General features: G+C 35.0%; 1 protein-coding gene and 1 long non-coding RNA gene across 3 annotated transcripts in view; one reads left to right on the top strand and one right to left on the bottom strand.

The window, feature by feature from the left end:
• Nucleotides 1-1,991, top strand: part of LOC143258570 (calcium-activated chloride channel regulator 1-like) — a 62,959-nt gene extending 60,968 nt beyond the window's left edge. For both annotated transcript variants that reach the window (XM_076517735.1, XM_076517734.1), the window contains one exon: nucleotides 320-1,991. In XM_076517735.1, coding sequence (XP_076373850.1) covers nucleotides 320-942 — 623 coding nt within the window. In that variant the 3' untranslated portion in view covers nucleotides 943-1,991. The remainder of the gene's footprint in view (nucleotides 1-319) is intronic.
• The window catches only part of LOC143258571 (uncharacterized), a 30,028-nt gene that overhangs the window by 1,784 nt on the left and 1,119 nt on the right, over nucleotides 1-27,125 (bottom strand). The window contains exon 2 of the long non-coding RNA XR_013032360.1: nucleotides 3,965-4,126. This is a non-coding gene — a long non-coding RNA (uncharacterized LOC143258571). The remainder of the gene's footprint in view (nucleotides 1-3,964; nucleotides 4,127-27,125) is intronic.

Here is a 27,125-nt window from a genome sequence, read left to right as displayed (position 1 = left end):
TCTGTCAGTTTTCATAACATTTACCTATTTCTTTATTCCTTAAGAGTTTTTACTACACTTAAAACATAACTTTCCCAAACTGACTGCACAAGTAATATTAATAGGGTGCTGAAAGTAACCATGATTTCTGTGGTGAAATTATCATTTGGAAAATTATACAAGTTTAGCCTTTTTTTAAACTTAATCTTATTTTAATATAGTTGTGAAGTATGGGTGTTTATAAAATTTAAAAATTATAATATTTAAAATTTTCTGTTGTGATGCTCCAGGTTAACACAATGCCTTTATATTTAATCTGTTTTTATTTTGTCTTTTTCAGCCACAAACTATTTTATAAAATACTTTGATAAACGTGGAGATGTGCTGAATCGATTTGATGAAGATGTAGGTAAGATAATAGATGTCTGGAATATTAATGGCCCACCACTTGTGCCAGAAAGCTATGGAACAGAACAAAAAGTTCTGGTTGATCTACACGATATTCAACAAGACAAAATATTTTATTTTGGAATTCAAGGTGTAGATGAGGCTGGGAACAAGGGGATTGTATCTAATGTAGTAGCTGTCTTCTTCAGCTCAAATTCAGTGTCCCCTACAGTAAGCCATTCCTTTTCCTTGGATTCTACAATGTCATCTTCAACACAAGACCCAGCTGCTGACAAGAAGATTAAGTTGAATAAGGCAGGACTGTCAACTGGTAACATAGCACTTACTGTGAGCTTTGTTCTGTTATTGCTTATAATTATTCTAGTCCTCCTTGTCTTTTTTTGTAAGAGAAAAAGTAAAAATAAAAAACGCCCTAATCAATCATGTAGCAAACCTTTAAGGAGTGAAAAGGATGCTGTTGATAATGTAGACTTTGGTTATGGTGTTAAAGAAGAACATGTTATGGAAACATTACTTAAACCTATCAACCCCTCACCAGCAGAAGCAGTAGTATAAAAGAATGTTATGGACGGTTTTTCACAAAGGTTTCACTCCCATATGGCATCATTGAATGACAAGGCACTTTCAGATATTGACTTAATCCAGTGGAGAACATTTACACATACTCAATTTCTGATGAACCAAATCGTAGTTAAGCTTTTATAGAGAAGTTTAGTGGTGATCATTTGTTTTAAAAAGTTCATGTCATTATAAATTAATGCTAAACAATAACATATGCTACAACCCGATTTAGAAAGTTACTCTGTGTACAGTTAATGTAGCGTGCATCAGTAAAATTAAATTGTACACTGTCAACTGCAAGACATAACTACAGGAAATAACTGTGTTGAAAATTTACACCTGCAGGCATGATTTTAAGTAGTTTATTTGAAACTAAAAATACAGATACAGAAATATCTTAGTTTTTTGATGTGATTAATTTAGAAACTTTACCTTAACCTGAAATCTGTGGTTAAATAACAGTCTAACAGGTTTAAATAAAACAATAGTTTGTATTCTTATACCTTGAATTTAGTTGGATGCTGTGCACTTGTAATATTCACTTTTACAATCATGAATCACTACAGACATTAGTAAAGAAGAATTAGCATACCGGGGAAAATATGAATGATACTTTTAGTTTTAAAAAAATTGGTTATACACTTCCCACTTCTTAAAGATGAGAATTTAAATTTCAAAGTGCAATTATGTCAAAGAAAGAAAGAAAAGATTGCTGGTAGTTGTTTAATTATGAAGATTATGTAGTGTTATGTGTTGACCAAATTGTGAATTTTTCATCAACTTTTGTTTGTGTAACATTTATCCATCAATTTACCTCTTTACTGTTAGATATTGGTATGTATTGTACATAAAACATTTCTAAATTTCAAGATGTATTGTGGATTATTGAAGTAGGTGACTTATAAAAAAATATACAATATTGTAATTAGGAGTATTTAAATAAAAACATGAATAAATATTGTTAAATGTTGTACCAGTTAATGTAACCTGGTACTATATTTTTCATATATAGAGAATCCAGTTAAGTACTGATTTAGTTTCTTTATCATAGTTTTTCATTGTAATGAATTATTTCTTTGAAGTATCACATCAAAATGTTTGAACTAGATTTTGCACTTTTATTATTAACCTAAATTAAACAACGTAAAATGTATATAGAAAATTGCAGAAAGCAAGAATAACAAAGTATGCTAAATTTATTTTTAAACATTTATTTTGCTAAAACATTTGCATATTTGTAATAACCACATTTCAAATATATTAACATAGTGAGTAGAAAGCTATGACAAAGGTTTTACTATTAATTAGTGATTAATATATAACAATAAATTTGTGAATTATAATCATCCTGAATATTATAATTGTAACACTGAAACTCTATCACTCACTTCTAAAATGAAACTGGAAGTAATAATTCTTAATTAGTTTGTCTGTTTTTTATTTATGACATATTCCAGGCAGTGAAATGCAAAAAAAAAAAGTTAAAGAATTTAAGGCTCATTAAAATACTTGAAAATTGTTCAAAAATATTACAATGAACACTGATTACTGTAAGTAGTGCTATGTACATTACTGTGAGTTTATTGTATTGTGTTTCATAGAATTTCACAAGGCAAGTTACTTTATAAACGAATCCGTATTCATATGATGTAACACTGCTCCATTACATTACAACCTTTTAAGCACAAGGATTGGGAGGGCTATATTTAGTTCATTATGTATACTTAATGTGTTTAGTTCTTGATATACTATAAATTCTGCTTTCTAACTTTTATTTCAGGGTAGGATAATATATAGTTCCAAAGAAACTACAATGTAATTGTCATACTAATAATATTATAAATATCTTAAAGTTAATTTGCTTTTTCAGAGTTCTCCAAAACTAATTCTTACTGTGAGTTTAATATTTACAGAAACTTCATTTGACATTTGTAATACTTGAGGGATTCCTAACATATTATTTACATATTAATCATTATTACAAGAATACATTTAAAAGCTTCAAATAATTTTAAGGCAGATTCCTTTAAGCATATATAATGTAAAACCTCATAGAATCATAACAACTAGCAATGGTACAGTGTGTGCTTATTTTTCTTGCCTCAAATGTTAAAGATTAGTGAGTTAAGCAATCTGACATTCCTGACATAATGTAAACAATTTTTTTAGAAAATTAAGGTTTGAATGAATCAACAAAATGAATGTAAATTTTACAATATGTAAAGATTTTGTTGCCTATAGTTAAATTTTATAACAGTATATAAAATCCTAAAAATGGAACCAATCAGTTTTCAAGATACTGAAGATCAACTTGATCAAATATTATTAATAACAATAAATATAATTATAGCAAATTTGAAACATTACTTAATAAAAAAAATGAGCTCCAGAGCTTCACTGTATACTAAATAAATGTAATTCAATAACAATAAATTGTTAGTACACATAATCATATGTTATCACATTACTGAAGTGTTTGGGATAAAGGTTTTACTGCATGGATATTAAAGACTTGTAATTTGGAAAAGCTTTATGTAGACTTAAAAAGTTTCAAATCTACCTTTAGTGTTTAACTTCATAAGTACTACATATAAAGTACATGTATTACTTTTAGACAGGGATTTGGCTGCTTTTATGTCCAAACTGGCTAGCAAGTTGTACATTATAAGCAGTACATTATGACAGAAAAAAAAATGCATCTTTTAAAATACTATTTTTACATTCCTCTGATTTGAAATATGCAGTGGAATATTTAAGAAGAATATGAAAAAAAATATCTAAAGTGTACTGTGGTTTCTATAACATCTCTTTAGTTGTATTGATTCCATTACTTTTGGCACTTAACCCTATAATGAAGAAAGGCATAGTTTATGTCATAAATATGCTACTATTCTTACTTTCCTTCTCTTAGCTTATTATTGAGCTGAATTAAAATTAAACTTCATCACCAAATCAATTTTTGGTGGTAGTGAAAAACACTCTCTAGTATGTTTTCATAGTGGCGTCATACACTTACCTGCTTCCACAATGATATATCCAAGCAGCACCGTGTCCTGAACTGGGACATTCTATTAATGAGCATATTGTTGGCTACTCCCCACTTGCTAGAGAGCTTATCTGCATTGATGTTCCAAATAGGGTTGGATGGAATGATGGTACTTTTTCAATGTATTCATACCTGTTGGGTAATTAATGTTCAAGAGCCAATTCAGCAATGCATAATATGCTTTTATCATTACAATGATATAAACATAGTATAAAATAGGTGTAATTAATAGTGAAGCTCCATCAAATTTACCTGAAGAAAGTTCCTGCTCAAACTGTTGTGATTAGGTAAATAAATAAATAGCAAAAAGATCTTGGTGTAAGGATTTCATCCTTGCAATTGATTTATTTATTTCTTTACCACTGTTGGTCTAAAATGTAATCTTCAGCTTATTTCTCGTCTGAGCATGTCTCAGTAGTTAGTGTGATGGACTTACAGATTCACATCCAATTGCTTTAAAAGCATTGTACTTCCCAATTTGTGGCTATGGATGCATTATGAAAGTGATAGTCAAATCCATTGTTCAGTCATAGAATTCAAAATATTGGCAATGGCACTGTTGACTAGTGCCTTCTCTCTAGTCTGTCAATTCAAATTTAGGGATGGCTAGTACATACAACCCTTGTGTAGGTGTGTATGAATATCAAATACAAACAATGAAATAAATCAGCTTAGTACTACTATCAATTTAACTTACAGCATTCAAAATTTCTTAAAAGTAGCAAACATTTTTTTTGCCAAAGCTGGTGAGCCTAATAAACTTTCTGGGATACTTTCTTCATGTATTATCTCTCTCTATTGATAAATTATTCAACAAGTAAATCATTTCTGAAGACCACTGTGCGAGTATTGTCAATTCCATTTAATATCATACCACAATAACTTATCAAAGACTGAATTCAACTTTCATTATGTAAGCCAAAACAATGGTTTCATTGTTACAAGTATAGGCAGTAGAACTTTTTGTTTTACCTTTTACTAGTTTATTCATTCACATCTACACAAAAATAAGAGTATAATACTATAGAAACATAAGTCAAACGAAATGATGACAAATTTGTACAAAAAGGTGGCCAATTTTATGTTTTTTCGGCTTCTGATTTCGTACGTTGTATTTGGGTTATTGTCTCGTTTGTTTAGGTTTTATTTGCGTTAGTATTGCATTATTCAAGTGTGCTTTGTAATATTTTTATAAGTGTGTTTCTCACTGAAGCTTTTCTGAGCCTTAATTATTTTGGTTTCAAACAACGTGCTGTAGAAAAACCTCCTTTGTGTGTTAGTACATGTTTTGAAATTTATCATACCAAGAAAAAATTTAGAAAAGAATTCCACTGTAGCAATGCTACCATTCATAGATAACATGTAACCTATAAGAGTATTGGGCCTGGCATGGCCAAGCGCGTAAGGCGTGCGACTCGTAATACGAGGGTCGCGGTTCGCGCCCGCGTTGCACCAAACATGCTCGCCCTCCCAACCGTGGGGGCGTTATAATGTTTCAATCAATCCCACTATTCGTTGGTAAAAGACTAGCCCAAGAGTTGGCGGTGGGTGGTGATGACTAGCTGCCTTCCCTCTAGTCTTACAGTGCTAAATTAGGGACGGCTTGGTGCAGTGGGCTAACAACCTACTCACTTAAATACTTGTTGAAGAATCCTATGTTCCTAGATGGAATCTAATGGTGATAACTAACTATAAGAGTATTTAGACATGTATGTATTCCCTTGTGATTATGTAATAATATAAACAAATCTGAAGCTTAGATTTACTTAGGGGCTAAATATGAGTGTGCCCGGTCTTAAATGTGATTTAAACCGGCGACCCTTCTTTTTTTATCCCCATTTATAAATAGCCAACAAATTTTGTCAAATATGCCATGTTTAGACCAAAAATTGGAGATCACAATTATAGTCTTCTTACTTCTTCCTTGACTATAATCTGACGTCATTAGTGCCCCGACCCGGCCCAGCCCTTTGGTGATATTTCTTATGAGATGAACGAACAATCCGAGACAGAAACAGTGACAACGACGACAAACTTTTATGTGTAATTCAAATATTTTGCGACTATAAATTCAGATCAGTATATGTTGTATTACATTTCTGAAAAGCTAGGAAAACAGTTGACTGATCGGAGCAGTCTAAAGGCGATAATTCGACCTTTTAGGTCAAATTGCGTAAGACTTTGACATGTACGACAACATTTTTCTTAACGTTATTATGTATACACCAGTGGTTCTTAACCTTGGTTCATTTGAACCCCAGGGTTCGGTGAGTCAGTCTCAGGAATTCGGCGGAGGTCAAAACACAAACACTGTGTATGTGTCCGTTCCGTTCACCCCAGTCGTATGATTCGTGACGTCATGCTCCACTTAGCCAACATTGGCTGCGGCTGATCACGTCACATCACTTGGCCTTAATATCTGTGCTGCAGAGAACTTCATGCGCTTAGCAGTCGACTTGTGATTGTAGTAATCGTGCGTCATTTGTGATTTTTTCTTAATCTTTCAATCCCTTCATACTAACTATGTCGAGCAAAAACAGAAAGTGATCGGACAAATACGTACAATATGGATTCACGTGTATAACGGAACATGATGGGAGTCAGCGTCCTCAATGCATGATTTGCAATGCCAAGTTGAGCAATTCTAGTCTAGCACCGGCAAAACTAAGAGAATACTCCATAAAGCTGCATGGAGGTGGGAAATACAAGAACACAATGTTTGCTGAATTCAAGGTAAAGAAAGCCAGGTTCAATGAAAAGGCTACTTTGCCTGTTCTCGGCTATGTACCGATCGACAAACCGATCCTCACAGCATTGTACAAAGTTGCATACTTGATCGCAAAGCAAGGCAAACCACACACCACTGGTGAAGCACTCGTAAAACCAGCTGCATTGAAGATGGCGAATATCATGCTGAGAAAAGCTGCTGAAAATAAGTTATCCAAAATTACTCTTTCAAATGGTCACCATCAACAGCAGAATAGATGACATCAGAGATGGCATCTTGGTTCAAGTAGTTGCAGATCTAATTTGAAGTCCAGCAAAATTCAGCCTTCAACTCGACGAGACCACCGACGTGTCCAATCTAAGCCAGCTTGTTGTATTCGTGCGCTATGTGAAGAACGACGAGATAAAAGATTTTTTATTGTGTAAGCCTCTTACAACAACAACTAATGCAGCCAACGTGAAGAAACTTGTGGATGACTTCTTCAGAGACAATGGTCTTTTGTGGGATATGGGTTCTGCAATTTGTTTGGACGGAGCTCCAGTAGTGTTGAATGAAACTCTGGTTTTGGTGTGCTGGTGAAAGCCGATGCACCACACATCATTGTAACGCACTGTGTTCTGCACAAGGATGCACTGGCAACAAAAACCTTGCCTTCAAAACTGGCAAAGTATTAAAAATTGTAGTGGAATATGTGAACTTTGTGCAAAATAGTTTGTTTGTCTGTTTTGAATTTCGCACAAAGCTATTCGAGGGCTATCTGTGCTAGCCATCCCTAATTTAGTAGTGTAAGACTAGAGGGAAGGCAGCTAGTCATCACCCCCACTGCCAACTCTTGGGCTACTCTTTTACCAACGAATAGTGAGATTGACCGTCACATTATAACACCCCTATGGCTGAAAGGGCAAGCATGTTTGGCGCGACGGGATTCGAACCCGCGACCCTCAGATTACGAGTCGCATGCCTTAACATGCTTGGCCATGCAAAATAGTGCCATGAAGCATCGCATCTTCAAAGAGCTGTGTACTGAAATTGGCTCTGAATTTGAGGTACTTCTGTACCATTCTAGCATTTGGCGGTTATCTCAGGGAAAGATGCTGAATCATGTTTTTGCCATGCGTGTGGAATTAGCCCTGTTTTTGCGAGAGTACCAACATTGTCATGCAGATTACTTCCAAAAATCTGAGTTCATTCTCATTTTGGCGTACATGGCCGATATCTTCAATGCTCTCAATCATCTCAATCAACAGATACAGGACGATGGAGTCAACATCATCGAAGCGAAAGATAACCTGAAGGCTTTTCAAAAAAGCTTCCGTTATGGAAACGACAAACAGAGAATGATAACTTTGCAAACTTTCCCCTGCTGGACACGACTGTGTAAGTAGGATCAAAAATGTGTCTGAAATTGGAGAAATTTCTGTACCCGAGGAACTGAAACAAGTAATTGCCATGCACTTAAATGAGATCGCAAAGTCTCTCGACGGATACTTCCCCACCAGAGAATCATATCCAGCATGGGTGAGACCGCCGTTCACGTTTCGTGTTGCAACAGCAGATGTCAGTGATGAATACCTCGAAGAAATCATTGAACTTCAGCAGAACCAGGTTCAATAGCAACTTTTCAAAACAACAATGCTCTCAACGTTTTGATGTCACCAAATCATAGCGTACTCTTTTATTGCTAAGAAAGCCCTTGAGGTACTCATACCGTTTGTTACAACGTATCTTTACGAGCAATCCTTTTCGAGGATGGTGGACATAAAAACGAAGAAAAGGAACAAACTTTTTTGCGAAAATGATATGAGAGTAACACTTGCCAAGGTGAAGCCACGCATTTCTGAACTTGTCTCTGAAAGGCAACAGCAAAAGTCACATTGATTTGCAGTAAATATTCATTGAGTTATGTTTTTGTTTTGTGTGAAATTCATATTTTGTTGGTTATGTTCTTTGAACACAATGATATTGTGTGCAACTGATGCATGGTTCATTTTTTGCACTAATAAAATATCTACTTATGTTTTATTTTTCCAATTACAAAGGGTTCAGTGAATGCAAGTACGAAACTTCCGGGGTTCAGTACCTCCAATATGGTTAAGAACCACTGGTATACACTATACTACTAATAGTAGTACAACACTGTGGCTCCGTGGTCATATAAAGATATTGTAAAGAACCGACAAATGAACAAAATCAGTTTAGGATTGTCTGAAAAAGTGCATGAATTGAACAAGTTCTTGTGAGCAAGATTAGTACTGAGTACTAGGCTTAACATTAGTGGCCTCAGTTGCAATGTACAGGGTGGCCTGTTAGTCCCTACCCATTCATATATCTTATGTATCCAGTGTATCTGTATGCTGTCCCTTATTCTCGCTGCATAATATTATGCGACGCCATGTTCTGTGAGACATTTTCCTCAATATATCAGGGATTATTGTTCCAAATGCCGCGGTAACAGCTGCCTTCAACTCATTGGTATTATAACGTTGTTTAGACACAGTGTCCTTTATGTATACCCAAAGAGAGTTATCACATGTTGTCAAGTCCGGACGTCTTACGGGCCATTTCATGTGTGCCGGGGATGTTACAGAACCACGACCTATCCATTTGTCTGGAAAAGTGTCATTAAGATAATCTCGCACAGTGAGGGCATAATGAGCCAGAGCTCCATCTTGTTGAAACCAAACCTTCTCTCTGATTCCAAGTTCATCGAGTTTCAGTATAAACCATTGTTGTAACATGTTTAGATATGAGGTATGGTTTACTGGCCCGTCAAAGAAGTATGATCCAATAACATGACGCACATTAAGTGCTGCCCACATCATGACATGCAGAGTGTTGTATTCAATTTCTTCATAATAATGAGGATTCTCCTTTGCCCAGAAGTAAACATTTCGTGCTCGATTCAAACGGTAAATTGCGCACTCGTCTGTAAACATCACCTTTCCTCGAGAATGGATCGTATTGAAGATTCGCAGTAACTCATCACACGCCAGTTTCCTATTTTCTCTATCAACATCACTTAGTTCATTCACAAATGTGGGTCGCTATGCTTTAACCCCCATGTCCTTTTTCAATGCACCACACATCTGATACAGCTGATCTTTTCCTTGTCGACTTTAATGGTGAGTTAATTACTGACTCTTCCACACCAGCACATGACTCTCTGCTTTTAACTGGTCTTCCTAAACGAGGTGCATCCTTAATATTGCCAGTTTCAAACAAATTGCTCTCCCAATTTGACATCGTTTTTGTGTTGGTGGATCCTTATTGAATCTTTCTCTAAATTTGCCAGTTATTGTCACCAGTATTCTTGCGCTCATGTACCCACGTAATTGTCACAATACGCTCTTTAAGTGTAAATGGACTTACATTGGCCATATTTCTGTGAAAAAAGAAACAAATTTATAATACATGCGTAATTGAATATAACATAATAACATATGGAGGAGTAGGGACTTACGGGCCACTCTGTATTAGCATTAGGTCTAAGGTTAGTGTTGTTATCTGAGAACCGAATGACAATAACGTTAGGCCTAAATACTGTAACTAGTTTAGTGTAAGTACACTGGAAACGCTACTGTAGCCAGAAATAATAAAGTGGATTATTCCTAAATTAAGGCCGTCGTTTTTAATTTGCATCCAGGCACGCAGATAAAGTTTCAGATATATGCCTATTTTACTGATGTATGTATGGACTTATCTAAAGTCCCCAGGTCAAACCTGAGCTCAAAGTTGAGGCTACAACTCATTCTTCAGATGTTTGATGGGGATTAAGGTACTTTAGCCTAGGCCTAACCCAGTATTTAGTAGTTCAATGTGCAGTACAGTTTACAATTGATTACATGCTATGTATGTGTACCAGTACAGAACGATCACTGTGTATATAGGCTACTACAGTATGTGTTGTTGATCACAAATTGTTTTGGAATACTTTTTGGCTCACAGTGGATTTGCGTATTACCATTGACATTGTTTCTTGTATACAGCTACCATAGCAACAGCCTTAATGAAACTTTTGCAGTGACTGAAAACTAATTCTAAAATGGATTGAAGCCAGTTTCAAATGGTTTTCGACCAATCAGAATGTAGCAAATCAATAAAGGTATTTTTGAATTCATTTTATGTGCTGATGGACCTACTTGGTCTTAGGATAACTTCCTGACTGTCTTTGTGTAAATTTAGACTTAGAGATTATCTTATCAACGTTTTTCTTCATGAATTCAGTGTTTTTCTAGTCATTATAACTTTATATGACCCATATTATTTTGTTTTTTATTTTTGTTTCTATATTTTTCAGACTACAAGATTAAACGTATTCAGTTAAGTGGTGCCCAAAAGAGAAAACTGGCAAAAAAGAACCAACAAAAGGCTTTGAATTTAGTGACCAAGACTGGAAAGCTGACTAATTTTTACACTCAACTTACACAACATTATCTTCCAAATCAAAACCCATCTCCGCCATCAGAAGTCACTTGTACTGCATCTGACTCTAATAAGATTGAAGTTGAACCAAGCTCCACATCTACAAGTATCACTTTGTCCACTTCAAGGTCAGAACATCATGATGACGTTGAAGTGTCACAGGCTGGCTCAACTGATCTCACTTTGCCTGTAAATTCTCCTGATATCTATAGTGTTAATATTGATGCAAGTTGCTCTACAAGACAGTCTGAAGTTGAAGTAATTGCGGAAAGTGAAAATCTAGTAGACTATGGTAAAATGCTTCAGTCTACAAACGATGAAGAAACTAAAGCAAAAGATCCAGGGTTGTGGTTCAATTTCTCTGCTGATGATGTGGCTTATTGGATTGCTTGTGAACCCATTGACTGTCAACCCCACAATTAGCCATTTGGCAAATCTTGCCGGTCTTTCAATAGTGGCAAACCAACGAGATACTGTTCGCAAAAACTTTTCTTTGGGTAAAAGCCACTGGTGAGCAATAGAAGAGAGAGTGGTTATTGTATTCACCATTAACAGGGCCAATTTACTGCTTTGTTTGTAAACGTTTTGCCCCTAAATTTTCCTCTCGTTTTATTGAAAGAGAAGGGTTCAGTGACTGGCGAAATACTATTGTAATTGATCATCATGAAAGAAGCACTACTCACCGAGACTCTATGTTAACATACTTAACTCGCAGACAAGGTTTATGCTTGCGAAAAAAGTTGAAAAAACAAATTAAAGAAGAATGCAATTACTGGGAACGTAGCTTGGAGAGTGTAATAGACGTTATTTGTACGTTAGCTGAATGTGGTCTGACTTTTCGAGGAACAGATGAAAAATTTAGTTTACTGCAGAATAAGAATTTTTTAGAGCTGTTTGAGCTCATAAGTTATTTGGATCCATTTTTAGCAGGGCACATTTTGAAATATGGAAATTCTGGAAAAGGAAATCCTCCTTACTTGTCCAAAACCACCTGTGAAGCATTTCTTGAACCAATGGCTCAGAATGCCATGCGTTCACTGTTGATGAAATAAATTATTCTGATTATTTTAGCTTATCAGATAACTCGACACAAGGTCTATCACGTATAGATCAGTTAAGTGTTATACTTTGATACTTAAAAGATGGGCAGCTTCTTAACCTTTCTGGAACTGAAAAGCCATACTGGTGAGGGAATGGCAAACCAGTTATTGCCGTACTTACGTGAAGTTTGCAAACTTAAGTTTTAAAAATGTAGGGTCAATCTTACTACAATGTTACTAACATGTATGGGCATTATAAGAGGATGCAGCAAAAGATTTTAGAAGAAAATAAGTTTGCCATATATGTGCCCTGTGCAGCCCATACACTAAAGCTGGTTGGCTGAAGTGCTGTTGACTGCTGTCAAGTGGCAGTTATTTTTTCTCTACAATGCATCTGCTCTATACATTTTTTCAGCCTCAACCAGCTGTGTTGGAAATGAACGAATGTTAAAATCTCTTTCTGATACCAGATGGGAGGCATACCAGATGGCAACAACAGCAATTTTGAAGTCTTTCTTTAAGATTATGGGAACTTTAAAATGTCTAGTTGAAGACCAGTCACAAAAGAGAGACACTAGAAGAGAAGCAGACAATATTACAAATGAGATGCAAGAGCTATAAATTGTTCTTATGTTGATCATGTGGGATGAGATTTTGCAAAATTTTCATGAAGCAAGTCGTGTTCTGCAAAATGAGGATGTGAACTTAAAAACATGTGCAGATCTATAAGGGTCATTAGCTGACCAACTACGTACTTTAAGGGATGACTTTGAAATATTTGAAGCAGTTGCAAAGGAAATACTATCAGATCATTACAATGCAGCTCAAACTCGCAAACGTGTCAGAAAGAAGGTACTTAATGACGGAGATGCACAAGAAGTAGATCTGAATGCCAGAGATAAATTTCGTATTACCACCTTCAACACAGTTGTTAACAAACTAGAAACCCAGATGTGAAGAAGAGGAGAGGTGTACAAAGAAATAGCAAACAGATTTTCTTTCCTAAGTGATGAGCCAAATGATGTCACTTCATCTGCTGATACTGAAAGGTACCATCAGTGTTCCCAAAAGCTAATTGATGCTTACCCAGAGGGCTTGGACATTAATCTCTCTGTGGAGCTTAAGCAGTTTCACTCATATGTGCGCCATAAAAGTTCAGTGCAACAAAAATTGTAAAAACCAGATTCAGCATGTTAAACTTTATAAAATAATTTCAAAATTGAGACAAAATTGAGTGTGCATTTCCAAACATAGACATTGCATTGCGTATATTTTAAACATTAATGGTCACAAATTGCAGAGCTGAGCGTTCATTTTCTGAACTCAAGCATATTAAAAGTCCCAAGACAAGACAGGCTTTATGCCTCATCTCTGCTAAGTATAGAAGCAGATTTATTACGCCAAAGTAGTTTTGAGGATTTGATCAAAGACTTTGCAATTAAAAAATCTAGAAGAAAGCTTTTAAAATTTAAGTAAATATTAAGGTATAAGTAAATAGTTTGTTTACAGGGTTTTAAGTTCAAAGTGAGAAATTATTAACATCAAAGTGAGAATTGTTAACTCAGTGAAAACAAATACGCAGTAAAATAATTCTTTTTAATTATCAAATAAATGATTTCACTCATCATTTCTAAATAAAAGTCTTCCGTCATTGCTTGATTTTGATCCATGCCCAATCTGTTAAATAAATAAAATAAAAAAGTTTTTACTTAATATAGTTGTGAGGTTTGACCTGGGAATTGACCTGGAAAAAATTGGAGAATAGTTATAAATTTTCAAACTTTCATTTCACTTTCAGCATTTATTGAGTCTTAATGTCTTTTGAGGGGCCGAGGGGGGCACCATTGTTGAGCTGTGCTTAGGGCATCAGTTGCTCTTAATCTGGCTCTGCTCGGATGAGTATATGTAATAAGCAGAGTTGCACCAAAGTAATACAGAGAGTATAAATGTAAAAGTGTATAAAAAGTGATGATTAATATAGCGACTAGGACTCCAGAGAACATATTAAGAAACCAACTGCTGTATGTTTAGACTATAGTAAGCTGACGCTATCAAAGTCCATGAACAAGAATGATGTAAGACAAAGATGCTATGTTAACGAAGCCTATAATGAATTGACGCTATTAAGGTCAATGGAAACGGATGATGCATGTGAGAGACGCTGCACTATCAAAATAAAGTAGGACGTTAGTTCACAGCTGGAAGCATGAGTTAAAGCCGTGGATGATTGATGACTATCGAGCTTAAGGCTTCCCAAAAAAGAAGGCAGTCGACTCTTTGATTCCCTATCGATAACGAGAATGTGAGGATGGATACAAGAGAAGAGTTCAACTATTCACTTACTTTTAATGAGACCAATGAGTGATGGAAGTTATTTTTGTTGTTAGTTGTTGCACACGACAAAGATCGAATTAACTAATGTAACTACTTGCAGGTAGTGGTGTTTACTATTTGGTAGATCGTGAGAATACCAAGAAAGATTCAAATACAAACCCATGTAACGACCGAAAAATCGGCTCTTCCGCGTCAAAAAGAGTTGCTCTCCAAATCCACTCAAGTCTGAACAATATCTCAACATGTTCATTATTGCAAGGGAACAACAAGCTGTTTCTCGCCTGAACTCGCTGTAAGTATTCAATGCTTTTCTTCCGAAGCATCGGGTACCATACTAAGTAAGATATAGTTAAAGATATTAAGAGCATTAACCTAAATAAAGAAAGTTAATAAAAAGATGTGTGTAACCATCGAGTATGTGAAAATTTAATGTTTCTTTATTTGTTGATGAGGATTACTAGAACTGTGAGGCGCCCGGCAGGATTATAACCACGGGGAGAGGTCTGTAAAATATTCTAAAACTATCGTTTATCAGGACAAAAAATCTTTACTCTTATCCATATCACCAACAACGACTAGATAGGAAAGGTCGGATGTACCACTTACAGATGACCTCTGTCATTTAACTATCTCCTCAAAAGGTGAATTAATTGTTATGCATAGGTGGTAACAGTGAATCATGGCCTGAGGCATCAAAGAGGATGAATATAATCCCTACCACATAGAACATAGCATGGTAGTAGATGAGTGACCACGGAGAGCTATCTTCTTGAAATCATGGACTATGGTTGAGGAGGTGGCAGAGTGTTGCTAAGCGGTTTTCACAGAAAGTCAAGAATATTAGCAACTCTTCCAACTGATGTTTACTAGGGTTAACTTGTCAGAGAGGGGCTTTGACTCAGCACAATAAACCCGATAAGTAAGACGAAACAAAGCATACCTCCAATATTCTAAGTCAGCTAAGAAGGGATTTAATCAATTTTAGCAAGTAACAGCCTGAAATGGATGTATTTCAAAACAAGTAGACATGCATTTGGTCCTGATCGTAGGTAGTGTAGTCCTCAACATCGATCACCTGGATGAAACATTGTAAAATAGCTGGGAAACATTTGTGGATGTGCCTCATTGTTCACTTGACCTGGTGTTAAAAAGGCAAAATAACCTTCTTGCAGTGGGTGGATCAATGTGTACATGTCATGACCTTTTGCAAAGTTGCATTCAAAATTTGTTATCATTGTACGTGAATGAATTTTGCATCAAAACATAGCTGATAGATTAAATGTTGATATCATATATGTTCTTAATCACATTGACTAGCTTCATATGAAAAAGAGTTAACTGAGCCAAGTCCTAATCCCGAAAGAGGAGCACCACTGAATTACTGACTGCCTTCACAAACAATTAATAGTGGTTGCACAGAAGGTACACATGACAATGTCTACAGCATATCAGGAGGCTATTCTTATAAGTAAATTCAAGAAGCTCACCAGTAAATTAATTTTAAGCAACTGGGAATGAGTAATATTTTCACCCTCACCAAAGTCATGTTCATTGTGTCATCCTTTGAGATGGTAACGTCGAATCAATTGCTGGTAAAAAAAAAGAAAGCCCACAACAGCCATTTTGGCAAACTCCATTGAAAAAATGTGCCACACAGCTGCTTCCACCACAGTGGATCCAAACCAATAGGATGGACGGTAATCAACCACCTCCACGAAATGAAAATCTGGAGCATCCATAGTGGTGTGTAGTGAGTAGAAAGAGCTACAAGAACTTGCTCACGTGGTAAGTACTATCACAAAATCTGTTGACAGATAACTATTACAACAGCTGCCATTTTGAGAGCATTGGTCAAAGACTGTGCTGACAACCTGAATACAATACAACAAGAGCAACTTAGTAGATTATTGATGCCAATGTATTTGTGGGATCAAATGGCTGATTGAGTCAAACAACAGTTACTTGTGTCTATACACAAGTGATGCATGTCTAATAATGTATTTACTACAACTTTCTTGGAACACTAGGGAAGTTGCAACCACAGATGCAAGAAGAGGGCATCATATGATAGTTGGAAAGTGATTGGTCATCTGCAGTAGTGATTTTCAAAAAGAAGGAAGGTATTCCAAGATTCTTTGTAAGCTTCTGACAAGTAAATGTGGTAGCCAACAATTACATCTTTTTATTATCATGAACAGACTCAATTTTTGGAACTAGCTTCTTGATTTTGGAAAACTTAAGTTGAACAATAAAAGAAGAACAAAACTGCTTTTAATGAAGTTATAACATGCATGAATTCAGTGTCATGTCATTTGGTCTATGCAATGCCCAACCAATTACAAGATGTTAATGGAACTTACATTCAATAAACTGTTGTGTTCCAGAAAGATGCTTAGCCTACACTTGGCTACACCTTTAAAGTAGCATCCAAAAGCCTGTAGATTATATCACAGTGCTTGGAAAAAAAAATCTGAAATTCATGATATGCCATGATCCTAGACACCATGTAAGAGTGAAGAACAGCACTGTATCAGCCATAGCTGTAGACCTAAATTTGCAAACTTCGATATGAAATTAAACATTCCAAGAGATCTGGGACAAGCAGTTGAAGGATCTTGAAGTAGCACGGGAACTTCTAGTGATCCATCAAAGAATAGCTTGTTCATCACCAATGGAGAAACATTGCACAAATGCACAAAACATGTGGCACTTGTTTAACCCGTAATTAATGCAATATGTGCTGTTCCAATATCATCAGTCGAGTGCTGCAGTTGGTGGCCTATAGGTCTCTGTGATAAGTGATATTATGATCATTACACAATGTTAAGACTGGAAAGCAATTACGCATGAATCGTACTCAATGCTAATTGCTGATATCATATGGTAGCTTTTATGACCACAAGTTAATTACAGTTTGTGATGTTGGTGTAAAAGGTATACAGTGTGTTCCGATCAATAGAAAAATCAGCCAAAACAGATAAAACTTCACAATTTTTGTTTCTTTTTCTCTATAGAGAATAGCCCTGCACATCACTAATTCACTCTCTTAGGCATCCAAAGGCAACCACTAAATACTTGTAATTATCAATTATTTCATGAAGTTAGCCAAAACTTATCCTTTGCACTAGTACAAACTTTTGCAGATGCATTAATGGGAAACTGGATAGCATAGTTTGAAGCACCCAAGCAAGCGCGTGTAAATCAAGAGGCCACCATTAACAGCCAATTATTCACTAAGTTGTGATGATGAATTGTACTTCCATTAACACCTCCCAATGTGATAGGTTATTAGAATGGGCAAGGCAGGCTACCAAGTGGATGCTTGCAAAATTTGTAAGACCAACTATATACAATGATGGCATACAAAGCAATGGAATAGAGATTAACAGATTTTTCAACCAATTTTTCTCGTGTTGGTACTGAATATATCCCAGCTAGATGAGAAGTTGTCTCAAATTGCAATCAGAAGTCAAAGTGCATATGTTACTTTTTCAATTAATATGGATGGGATTAATCAGTAATTTCTTACAGTTAGGATATTTAAAGACACTATGGCATTTGTTTTTTAGCTCCGAGTAATAATGAAGAATACTGTGTGTGTTACTCCTTTGTTTGTTTACTATTAAGTACAAAGCCACAAAATAGGCTATCAATGTTTGACCCCTATGTATACCTAAGCTATGTTTTTAGCAGTGTGAGCCCTCAAACTTAAAACTGAGCCACAGGAGTTTCTGTTTATTGTACTATATGGTTATTATTATATTTCTTACAGCTGAGCTCTAGCTTTATAACCCACAGAGTGAATTCCATGCGATGGAGCGTGATTTAAGGTTCCCCAAAACCGTCATAGAATGTATTACCCAATGCATGCTGAAGCTTACATCTATCTTCATGCGTAATGTACAACTTCTGATTGACGAGAGTTGTTTCTTCTATGAAATTTTTGAATGTAGCAGTGGCACTACGAAGCAAAACCTGAAATTTTCTAGAGTACTTGACAAAATGTAATGGCGAGTTATATAATAATTAATGGGTGCATGATAACAAATGTATGTGTAAGATGAGACACGCATGTCTGAAGCATTATACTGAGTGCTTCGAAAATGTTTTAAACAAATCAAGCAATCACACCGAGAATTTTAATTAAAAATAATAAAGAAAAATGCAAAAGAAAATATATATAGCATTTAGAAACAGATCTCAATCCTGATAATGATAATGAATGGGAGATAAACTGTGGTTGAATAACCTTGAAGGCATTAATAGAAAATACAATGTACTTGTAATTTTCATTAGCGCTGGAGGAATGCTGCAATTTCTAAATTAAGAGTGTTCAACAGGTTAGTGGATATTTGTGAAAAAGAGCAGTGTAAATAAAGGCTTACATTATGACAAGAAATGGTTTGATTAATGAATTGCGCACAAAACTGGACGAAATGTTTCTAATTTATCAGTGAAAAGCCAGTTATTCATCATCGTCCCACTTTTACCAACGAATAGTGGGACTGACAGTCCTCCCCACGGCTGAAAGGACGAACATGTTTGATGGAGAGAGGAAACACTGTTTGACTGATGTTTCGAGAACACAATTGCACTTGTGGTTCTAATACAGTTTTATTTAGGGTTTCTTTAGTATATTCTAGGAATATTTTCATTTGTTTTAAGCTGAAATAACTAGGAGTTGTGTCAGTTACTTTAAAATTTGAAATTCACAAACGATACCTTAGATTTCACTACCAATGGGGCCTGGCATGGCCAGGTGGGTTAAGGCGTTCGACTCGTAATCCGAGGGTCTCAGGTTCGAATACCGTCACATGCTCGCCGTGGGGGCGTTATAAAGTGACGGTCAATCCCACTATTTGTTGGTAGATGAATAGCTCAAGAGTTGGCGGTGAGTGGTGGTGACTAGCTGCCTTCCCTCTAGTCTTACACCGCTAAATTAGGGATGGCTAGCGCAGATAGCCTTCGAGTAGCTTTGCGCGAAATTCAAAACAAACATTACCAATGTAAACACATTTATGTCTAGAGTTTCATTTAGTTATGACAGAATTTTAATCAACCAAGCGGATTGGTATGTTTTTGATAAGTAAGTTGTTCAAACTGATAATTCCATCATAAAATGTAATTCTATGAATGAAAATACCAAATGTAAATGTAATAAAGGGAAGAGTACCAACATAGTGGAGTTTGTAATTTGCACCAAAACTACTACACAATTTGTAGACAATGGAAATACTGACGAAGACATGAAGTCAAAAGTGAGGTAAGAAGGCCTGATTCAAGTCGGCATAACTGTGTTAGATCCATGTAGCATTGACTTCGTTTCATCCTTTCAAACTTATACTATATGTATGACAACCAAATGGAGAATGTGGTGTGCATGTATCAACTGTTTGGTGGAGATGGTAGTGGCTAGTTCAGCTGAATTTAGTTAATCAGTTGGGTACGTGAAGAAGTTCAGAGTCCAGGAAGTCACCTGATTCTCCATACACATATTCTATAGGAGAGGATGGGCTGGAATCTGTTCTAACTTACAGTACTTCCTTCAAAGTTATAATTGAACATTGCAACCCTCTTTAATCTTACACACTTGGATTGACTTTTGACCAATTAAAAGATAGTTAGCCTTACATTTGAACTCGGTCTTTTAGTATTTAAGACAAAATTTTATATTGGTCAATCTTTTCTTCATCGACTTTTCTAAACCTTAGGTTAGAATTAGTAGATCCTGGTTTAGTTTAGTTTAGTTTAAACTACTCACAATCATTAAGCTAAAAAACTGCTCAGTTTCTAAGACATCAAGAACTTATACAGTAAGAGACACAAAACAACTGCAAAGGTACAACAGCTCACCGAGTCAGTAAAGAGCCTGGTTCTGATGTCTTCCTGACCCATACAGTCAATGACTGTCCTGGTACCAGTGTGGAGTTTGAGAACATATTTTGGTGAATCCAAGCTATCAGTCAATTTAGCAATAGGGTCCCATACTACTGTCAAAGCTAATCACAGAAATCAAGAAACAGAAGAGGAGGGGAGACCTACGGTATATCCTATTACCAGGTGTGACACGGCAATGAGACAGTTAAGATAAATGTGCTTGCATTTGTGGAAATATAATTTTGTCATGAATAAGACCTTACCAAGCTAAGTGCACTTTAAGGAACAGTCAAGCATAAGGAAGTTTCAGACAAGGCAAACTTCAACAGGGCCCAAAAGCAAGAAATAACTGTTCTATCCTAACCAATACTGATGCTGGCAAACCAGATGGCTAGTGCAGATAGCCCTCGTGAAGCTTTGCGCGAAATTCAAAACAAACCAAACCAGTTTAGTGGATATTGTTAAAAATAATGGGTTTTCGAATAACATTTTTATTGAAATATCCAAATTGTAAGCAAAATAACTGGCTTCATAATTAATTACTAAGAAGGAAGAAGGGGATGGAATGTTTTTGTAATGCATATCGAAATATTTGCAACTTTAATGATTTTGGGGAAAACTCTGTGGAAAGTATCACATTTCTCTTGTATTAAAGAGAGCAATTAGTAATGAGTAGTATTAGAAATTTGAAAATTTCAAAAATAATCAAACAGGAGAAGAAATTCAGATAAAAAAAAAGGATTTTGGTGCTTACACCTGTACTTTTGAGGATAATAAATTGTGTGATGGATATTTTAGTTTGGTTGCTACAGATATCGACAAAATTGTGAAACGATGATTTTAATCACTGTTTATTTATTTGCCTTTAATTAAAAAGCTACAAAATGGGTTATCTCTGTCTCCCCACCACGATCATTAAAAACAGTTCCAGACGTTTAGTTTCATAAGCCCTCATTCTTACTATTTATGAGTGCCGTTCTATTTTAATATTATTTTATAAACAAAACATTAAGATGTCTTGGAAGCAGTTTAGCTTCGAGATGGCGCTGCGACATTCATCAATATCGAGCATATAGATTTGAATTAAAACGCAAGAGGAATACGAATATGATAATAATGACACTTTAATGATACAAAATGAAATACACTTTAAAACTTTCTGTGATACGTAAACTAATCCAATGCTTTTAACTAGAAATTTTCTAGCTGACAAATTTAAATTCATTTCAAAATTTCTGCTGTTTGGAAATTTAGCATGATGAAAAGAGTAGTTAAGTGTCAGATAAATAAATCAAAGTACTGAAGCTAAAATAATTTGGCGAACGTCGGTTTGTTAAACAGCAAACGAAAATAAGCAAATATAAATAAAGAATTCACGATCACAAGGAAGGCTGTAAATTATTAGTCAACTTGCATTATTTGCTTTATAAACGAAAATTAGCTGTTGTGGTTGATAATAAAATTCAAATTTTTCTGCAATGAAAAATGTATCAAACTATTGTATATTATGATAAAAATTTAATATCTGTTTCATAGTAATAAATTTCTATCTGCAGATAACTTTGGTTTGGTGTTAAGCGAAAAGTAATACAATGCTCTATTCGTACTCTTCTCACCACGATTATCGGAACCTGATTTTCAGCATTTTAAGACCTCAGACTTAACGCGAAAACACTGGTGCTAAGTTGTAGGTGAGAAGATGATTTCATGAATTTTGAACATACAACCATTAAACATATATCAAACTTATAATACTTTGCATAAATGTTAGTAAAAACGGATAGAATCCAGTTCATAATTCCGAGTTTTAACTTCTAAAAACAACCAAAGTTGATTCTTGTAAGCATTTACCTTCCAAGAAATGAGTAACGGTCACTGGGTTTTGCAACTTTACCTCACACTTTCTTGTCCAATATTCAACAGCGTACTTGTAAACACCGGAATAAAAATTATGAAATTCATTGATAATTAAGACACCGGCATCTTTGTTCACTCGGATTTTACAATTTATATACTGGATGGAACAGAACTAAAAATAAAATAAAGTTGTTTATTTCTCCACTTGAAGACACCTAAAGGGCTAAATATAAAATTTGTTTGTTTTTAATTTCACACAAAGCTTCACGAAGAATATCTGCAATAACCGTCCCTAATTTAGCACTGTAAGAAAAGAGAGAAGGCAGCTAGTCATCACTACCCACCGCCAACTCTTGGGCTACTCTTTTACCAACGAACAGTGGGATTGACCGTCACAAGGGCGAGCATGTTTGATATAAGGGGGATTTGATCCTGCGACCCTCAGATTGAGAGACGAGTTCTGTAAACCATCTGGCCATGTCGAACCCTGAATATAAAAATCGTATAGTTAATAACATTACAGTTCGACTACCAATGTCTTGTTAAAACCATAAACAATTATTATCACAATCCATCAGTTAAAAGAATAAAGAAAAAAAAACGTGTTCATCATAAGAGTTGTTGTCGTAACAAATTCATTATATAAACAGTGTTCTGACCACTTCTGTGCATGTTGCGTCCCAGTCGACTTTATAAGCTCTGGTCTTGAGCGAAATAGGTCGTCTGCCATGAATAAACCAAAGTGTTACTGAAATACTACGTACAAATGTGTTTTTGAAAATGTTACGAGTGCTTATAGAACACAGAGAACTGATTTTTATAGCTATTTTTTAACACGAACAAAACTTTTGCTTTAACATTAAACAAGTATAGTAATTTTTCCGAACTTATATGACACAGATTCACGGTATAAGCGTGAACATAGAATAATAATAATGGCTACGTATGTTTTGTGAAACATAATGGAAATGGATTGGAATGATTGAAGATAAAACCTCATGGCACCTAATAGATCCAAAATTAGTATAAATCACAAAATGACGGATAAATGTGGAAACATATTAGCTATGTACATATACTATTTGATTCACTTTCACCACCATATTTCATCTGTTTTCCGTTGAAAGTTTTTTGGATAATACTTGGGTTTTCTTCCATACCGAATGCTAAGGAGTTGTGAAATACCCAGCCTAGGTTGTCCGTATTTTTCATCAACAAATGGTAGATAGGGGTAAGGATATAAATTTTGTGTACTAAGAATTTTAGAAAATATCTGACAAGATGACACATAAAAGTCTTTTAAAAGTATCTCTATAGGTGTAACGGAAAAATTGTCTACTTCGACAGAAGAGTGGCCGTATGAAAGAAAGCAGACGTTTGTTATAAACAGAAGTCAGTGAAAATGAATTAATGTCGCAAGTTTGGTACCTCAGGGCTAAGTTTCATTAAATTTGCTTTTTTGATTTATACTAAGGACATAGATGAAGGAATAGTCAATAAATGATTTATATTTGTTAATTATATTAAAGTCTTTGGTGTTGCTAGCTGTGAGGATATTACTGATTTACAAAAAAGATCTATATCATTTAGTGAGTTGGACAAGTAAATGGCAATGGGTTTTAATTATAATAAATGTAAGTTAACGCATGCAAGTTATCATAATTTGGATAGGAATAACATTAATAGTGTTATGGAAAAAAATGATTTTGTTCAATCCGTAAAACCATCCAAGCAGTGTGCTATTGTTAGTGGTAGATGAAAGAGGATTTTAAGTTAAATCTACAGAAATGTCGAATACAAGACTACAGAAGTTATAATTTAACTGGTTAAGCATATTTAGAGTAGTGTGTTCGGTCTTTGGCTTCTTATCTTAGGAAAGACACTGAATTATTGGAAAGAAATTAAAAAAGGGTTACACGAATGATAACTGGGATGGAAAGGTTGTAACACGAGAAGTTAAGAAGAAGAGTTAGAGAGGATCTGATTGAGGTTTTTACGATCGCTAAGGGAATTGATAGTATTGATGCATCATCTTTTTTTATACTTAATACTTAGAGTGATAAGACTAATAGTCACAAATAAGAATTTTGGCACAATATGAGTCATTTTCAGCTAAGACAGTTTTATTTTTCTAACTGTATTTGGCCTTTCGAACAGGCTACCGTTAGATGTTCTAGAGGCAGTAAAGTTATAAAAAAGGCTTGATAAATATATAAATAATAAAAGCTGGCTTTGAAGGTTTTCTTTTGAATAGCTTTAGTATAGTTAAGTGGATGGGACAACCTAGATGGACCAGTAGATCTTTCGCTGTACCTAACTATTATGATAACTTGACTGATTTTGTTAATGCAACACGGTATATAAAATTGGCTGCATACATTTTATTGATGAAATAAATCTGGGCCTTCAAAACGATATTCACACAATGTAATGTTATTAGTATTAAGATTCACTTTTAATATCCATACGTGTTGGTGTTCTTTTGTTTAGATGAAAAGCCAATAACTCCTCAACTGGTATTTATGTAAAAGCAGAAATATATTTGTTAAAACTTTAAAACAATTAACTAAGAAACACGATACACATGACTCATACCTCTCTGTAAATGTATGTAAATAATAAAGATGCAGATCTGTCATCTGGGTGTTTGTGTGTTTCAATCGTGGTGAAATTTCAAAAGTTTTGAAGAGTGCAAAAGCCCTATTTAAATATAAATGAATTAAATTTTTCGTAATTTTTAATAATGTAATAAATTTATTTTAAATTATTACATATGTATTTTGGTAGAAATTCTTCTGGCATGCTATTGTTAAATGTATTTACATTTTACCTCTTTTCATGAGGTATGTACGAAAGACCATTGAAACGTTATTGGCTGTGATAAGAGGTTCCACTGAAGCGATCTATTAAGTGTTGTTAATTATCAGTTGATAGATGTGAACAGTTAAACTATTTATATCATTTTAAACTTTGTGTGAAAATACTTTACTTATTAGTCCCTTCATAATAACAATTTCGTAAAACTCAAATTATCAGTAGTGTATTATACTGAAACATGTGAAAAAAATTACATCAGCATCAGGGGCGTAGATCCTGGGGGATGGGGGATACATCCCACCCTTCATTTTAGGTGGAGGGTATGGTGCATACAATCATCCCCCCCTAGAGTTTGGTCTGTTGAATTGTTTTATTGCATCATTTTATTGCAAATTGTGTGTTTGTTCTTGTGTTCTTACCAATTGAATTACATAATGTAGATGTAGGCTTTTTCAGTAGCCGAAATGTAGATCTTTACTATAAGGGTGCTTCTAAGCTTTTTGATCTAAGCGATAGTTTGTAATTATCAGTCAGTTGGCCTAAATATACATGCAAGTATCGTGGCAACAAGATTACTCTGCGATTGCATGTTTACAGCTTTCAGGTTCACGTAATCAGAGATTACCAATTTGCAAATTGAACAGTCCACATAAGTGATTGCAAAAATCATCCCCCCATCGGGTGTAAAAAATCTACGCCCCTGATCAGCATAATATACTACTGACAATTTGAGTCTTAAGATAACGTTGATATTCTATTCTCAAATATGTTACAACTGCTTATTACAGTCAGAAAAATTTAAATAAATGAAATTGGCAAAGCATATTTTTTCAACTTTCATATAATCAATGTATCTTACACAGAAAGGAAAACATCAAAGAGATAAAATTATTATTTATATAAACGGTGGTTTCTCATGTGCACTGTTTTTCTGAAAAGAACCTGAAGCAGAAATTGTCTTATCTGTTTCCTTCAGTAAGTACATATAAGAAAGTCAGGTTAGAAGCATACAAAGGTTGAATAGCTCACATAAAGATAAATTTGCATCTTCACTGTGAGCCCGGCATGGCCAGATAGGTTAAAACGTTCGGCTCGTAATCTGAGGATCACGGGTTCGACCCCTTCGCATCAAACATGCTCGCCCTTTCAGCCGTTGGGCGTTGAAATGTGACGGTCAATCCCACTATTCGTTGGTAAAAGAGTAGCCCAAGAGTTGGCGGTTGGTGATAATGACTAGCCGCTTTCCCTCTAGTTTTACACTGCTAAATTAGGGGCGGCTAACGCAGATAGCCCTCGTGTAGCTTTGCGCGAAATTCAAAACAAACCAATCTTCACTGTGTCGCTACGGTGGAATTATTCGCTGGCTATCTAACCTTTTGGAAAATAGAAAATGTTGAGGGTACCTTTTATGAGTACTTTACTCCAGAAGCTGGGAGGGGTGGTTAGCCCTATACTCTTCCTCAAAATACAAAAACTGCAGCCTAAAATACATATGAATGGAACACTACTTCAGACTTTCATATCGGCAAAATTTTTAGGTCTAACCTATAATTCAAAATTAACATGGATTAACCATGTAAACGAAATTAAAAGTAAAGTCTGGCGAAGAAACAACTATGCTAGGAGTCTAACTGGCAAGAATAGTGGAGCATCTACAGACAACATACTAATAATTAACAAAACATACATCAGACCAGTAATAGACTACGCAGTTCCAGCATGGAAAATTGTAAGTGATAAAATAATTAAAACAAACTACAAACAATCCAAAACACACTCCTAACAACAGCATATAAGAGTTCCTAGAGCAACATAATCTAATTTTATACATAAATATTCTAACATACCAACCATACCAGATAGACCCCTACATAATACAAAAACGTATTTCGATAAAAATTGGATGAAAAACGAGTTACTATGCGAACTAGACAGATACCTCATGCATGATGAAGTTGGTCCTAAACACATCTCCCCGATCAATATATATTCTAAACATAAAAAAATAATAAAATATATAAAAAATAATAACAATAAAATAAATAATAATAATAAA

Source organism: Tachypleus tridentatus, chromosome 8 (assembly GCF_004210375.1).
Source record: "Tachypleus tridentatus isolate NWPU-2018 chromosome 8, ASM421037v1, whole genome shotgun sequence".
NCBI lineage: Eukaryota > Metazoa > Arthropoda > Merostomata > Xiphosura > Limulidae > Tachypleus > Tachypleus tridentatus.
This window is presented reverse-complemented; position numbering and strand designations above follow the sequence as displayed.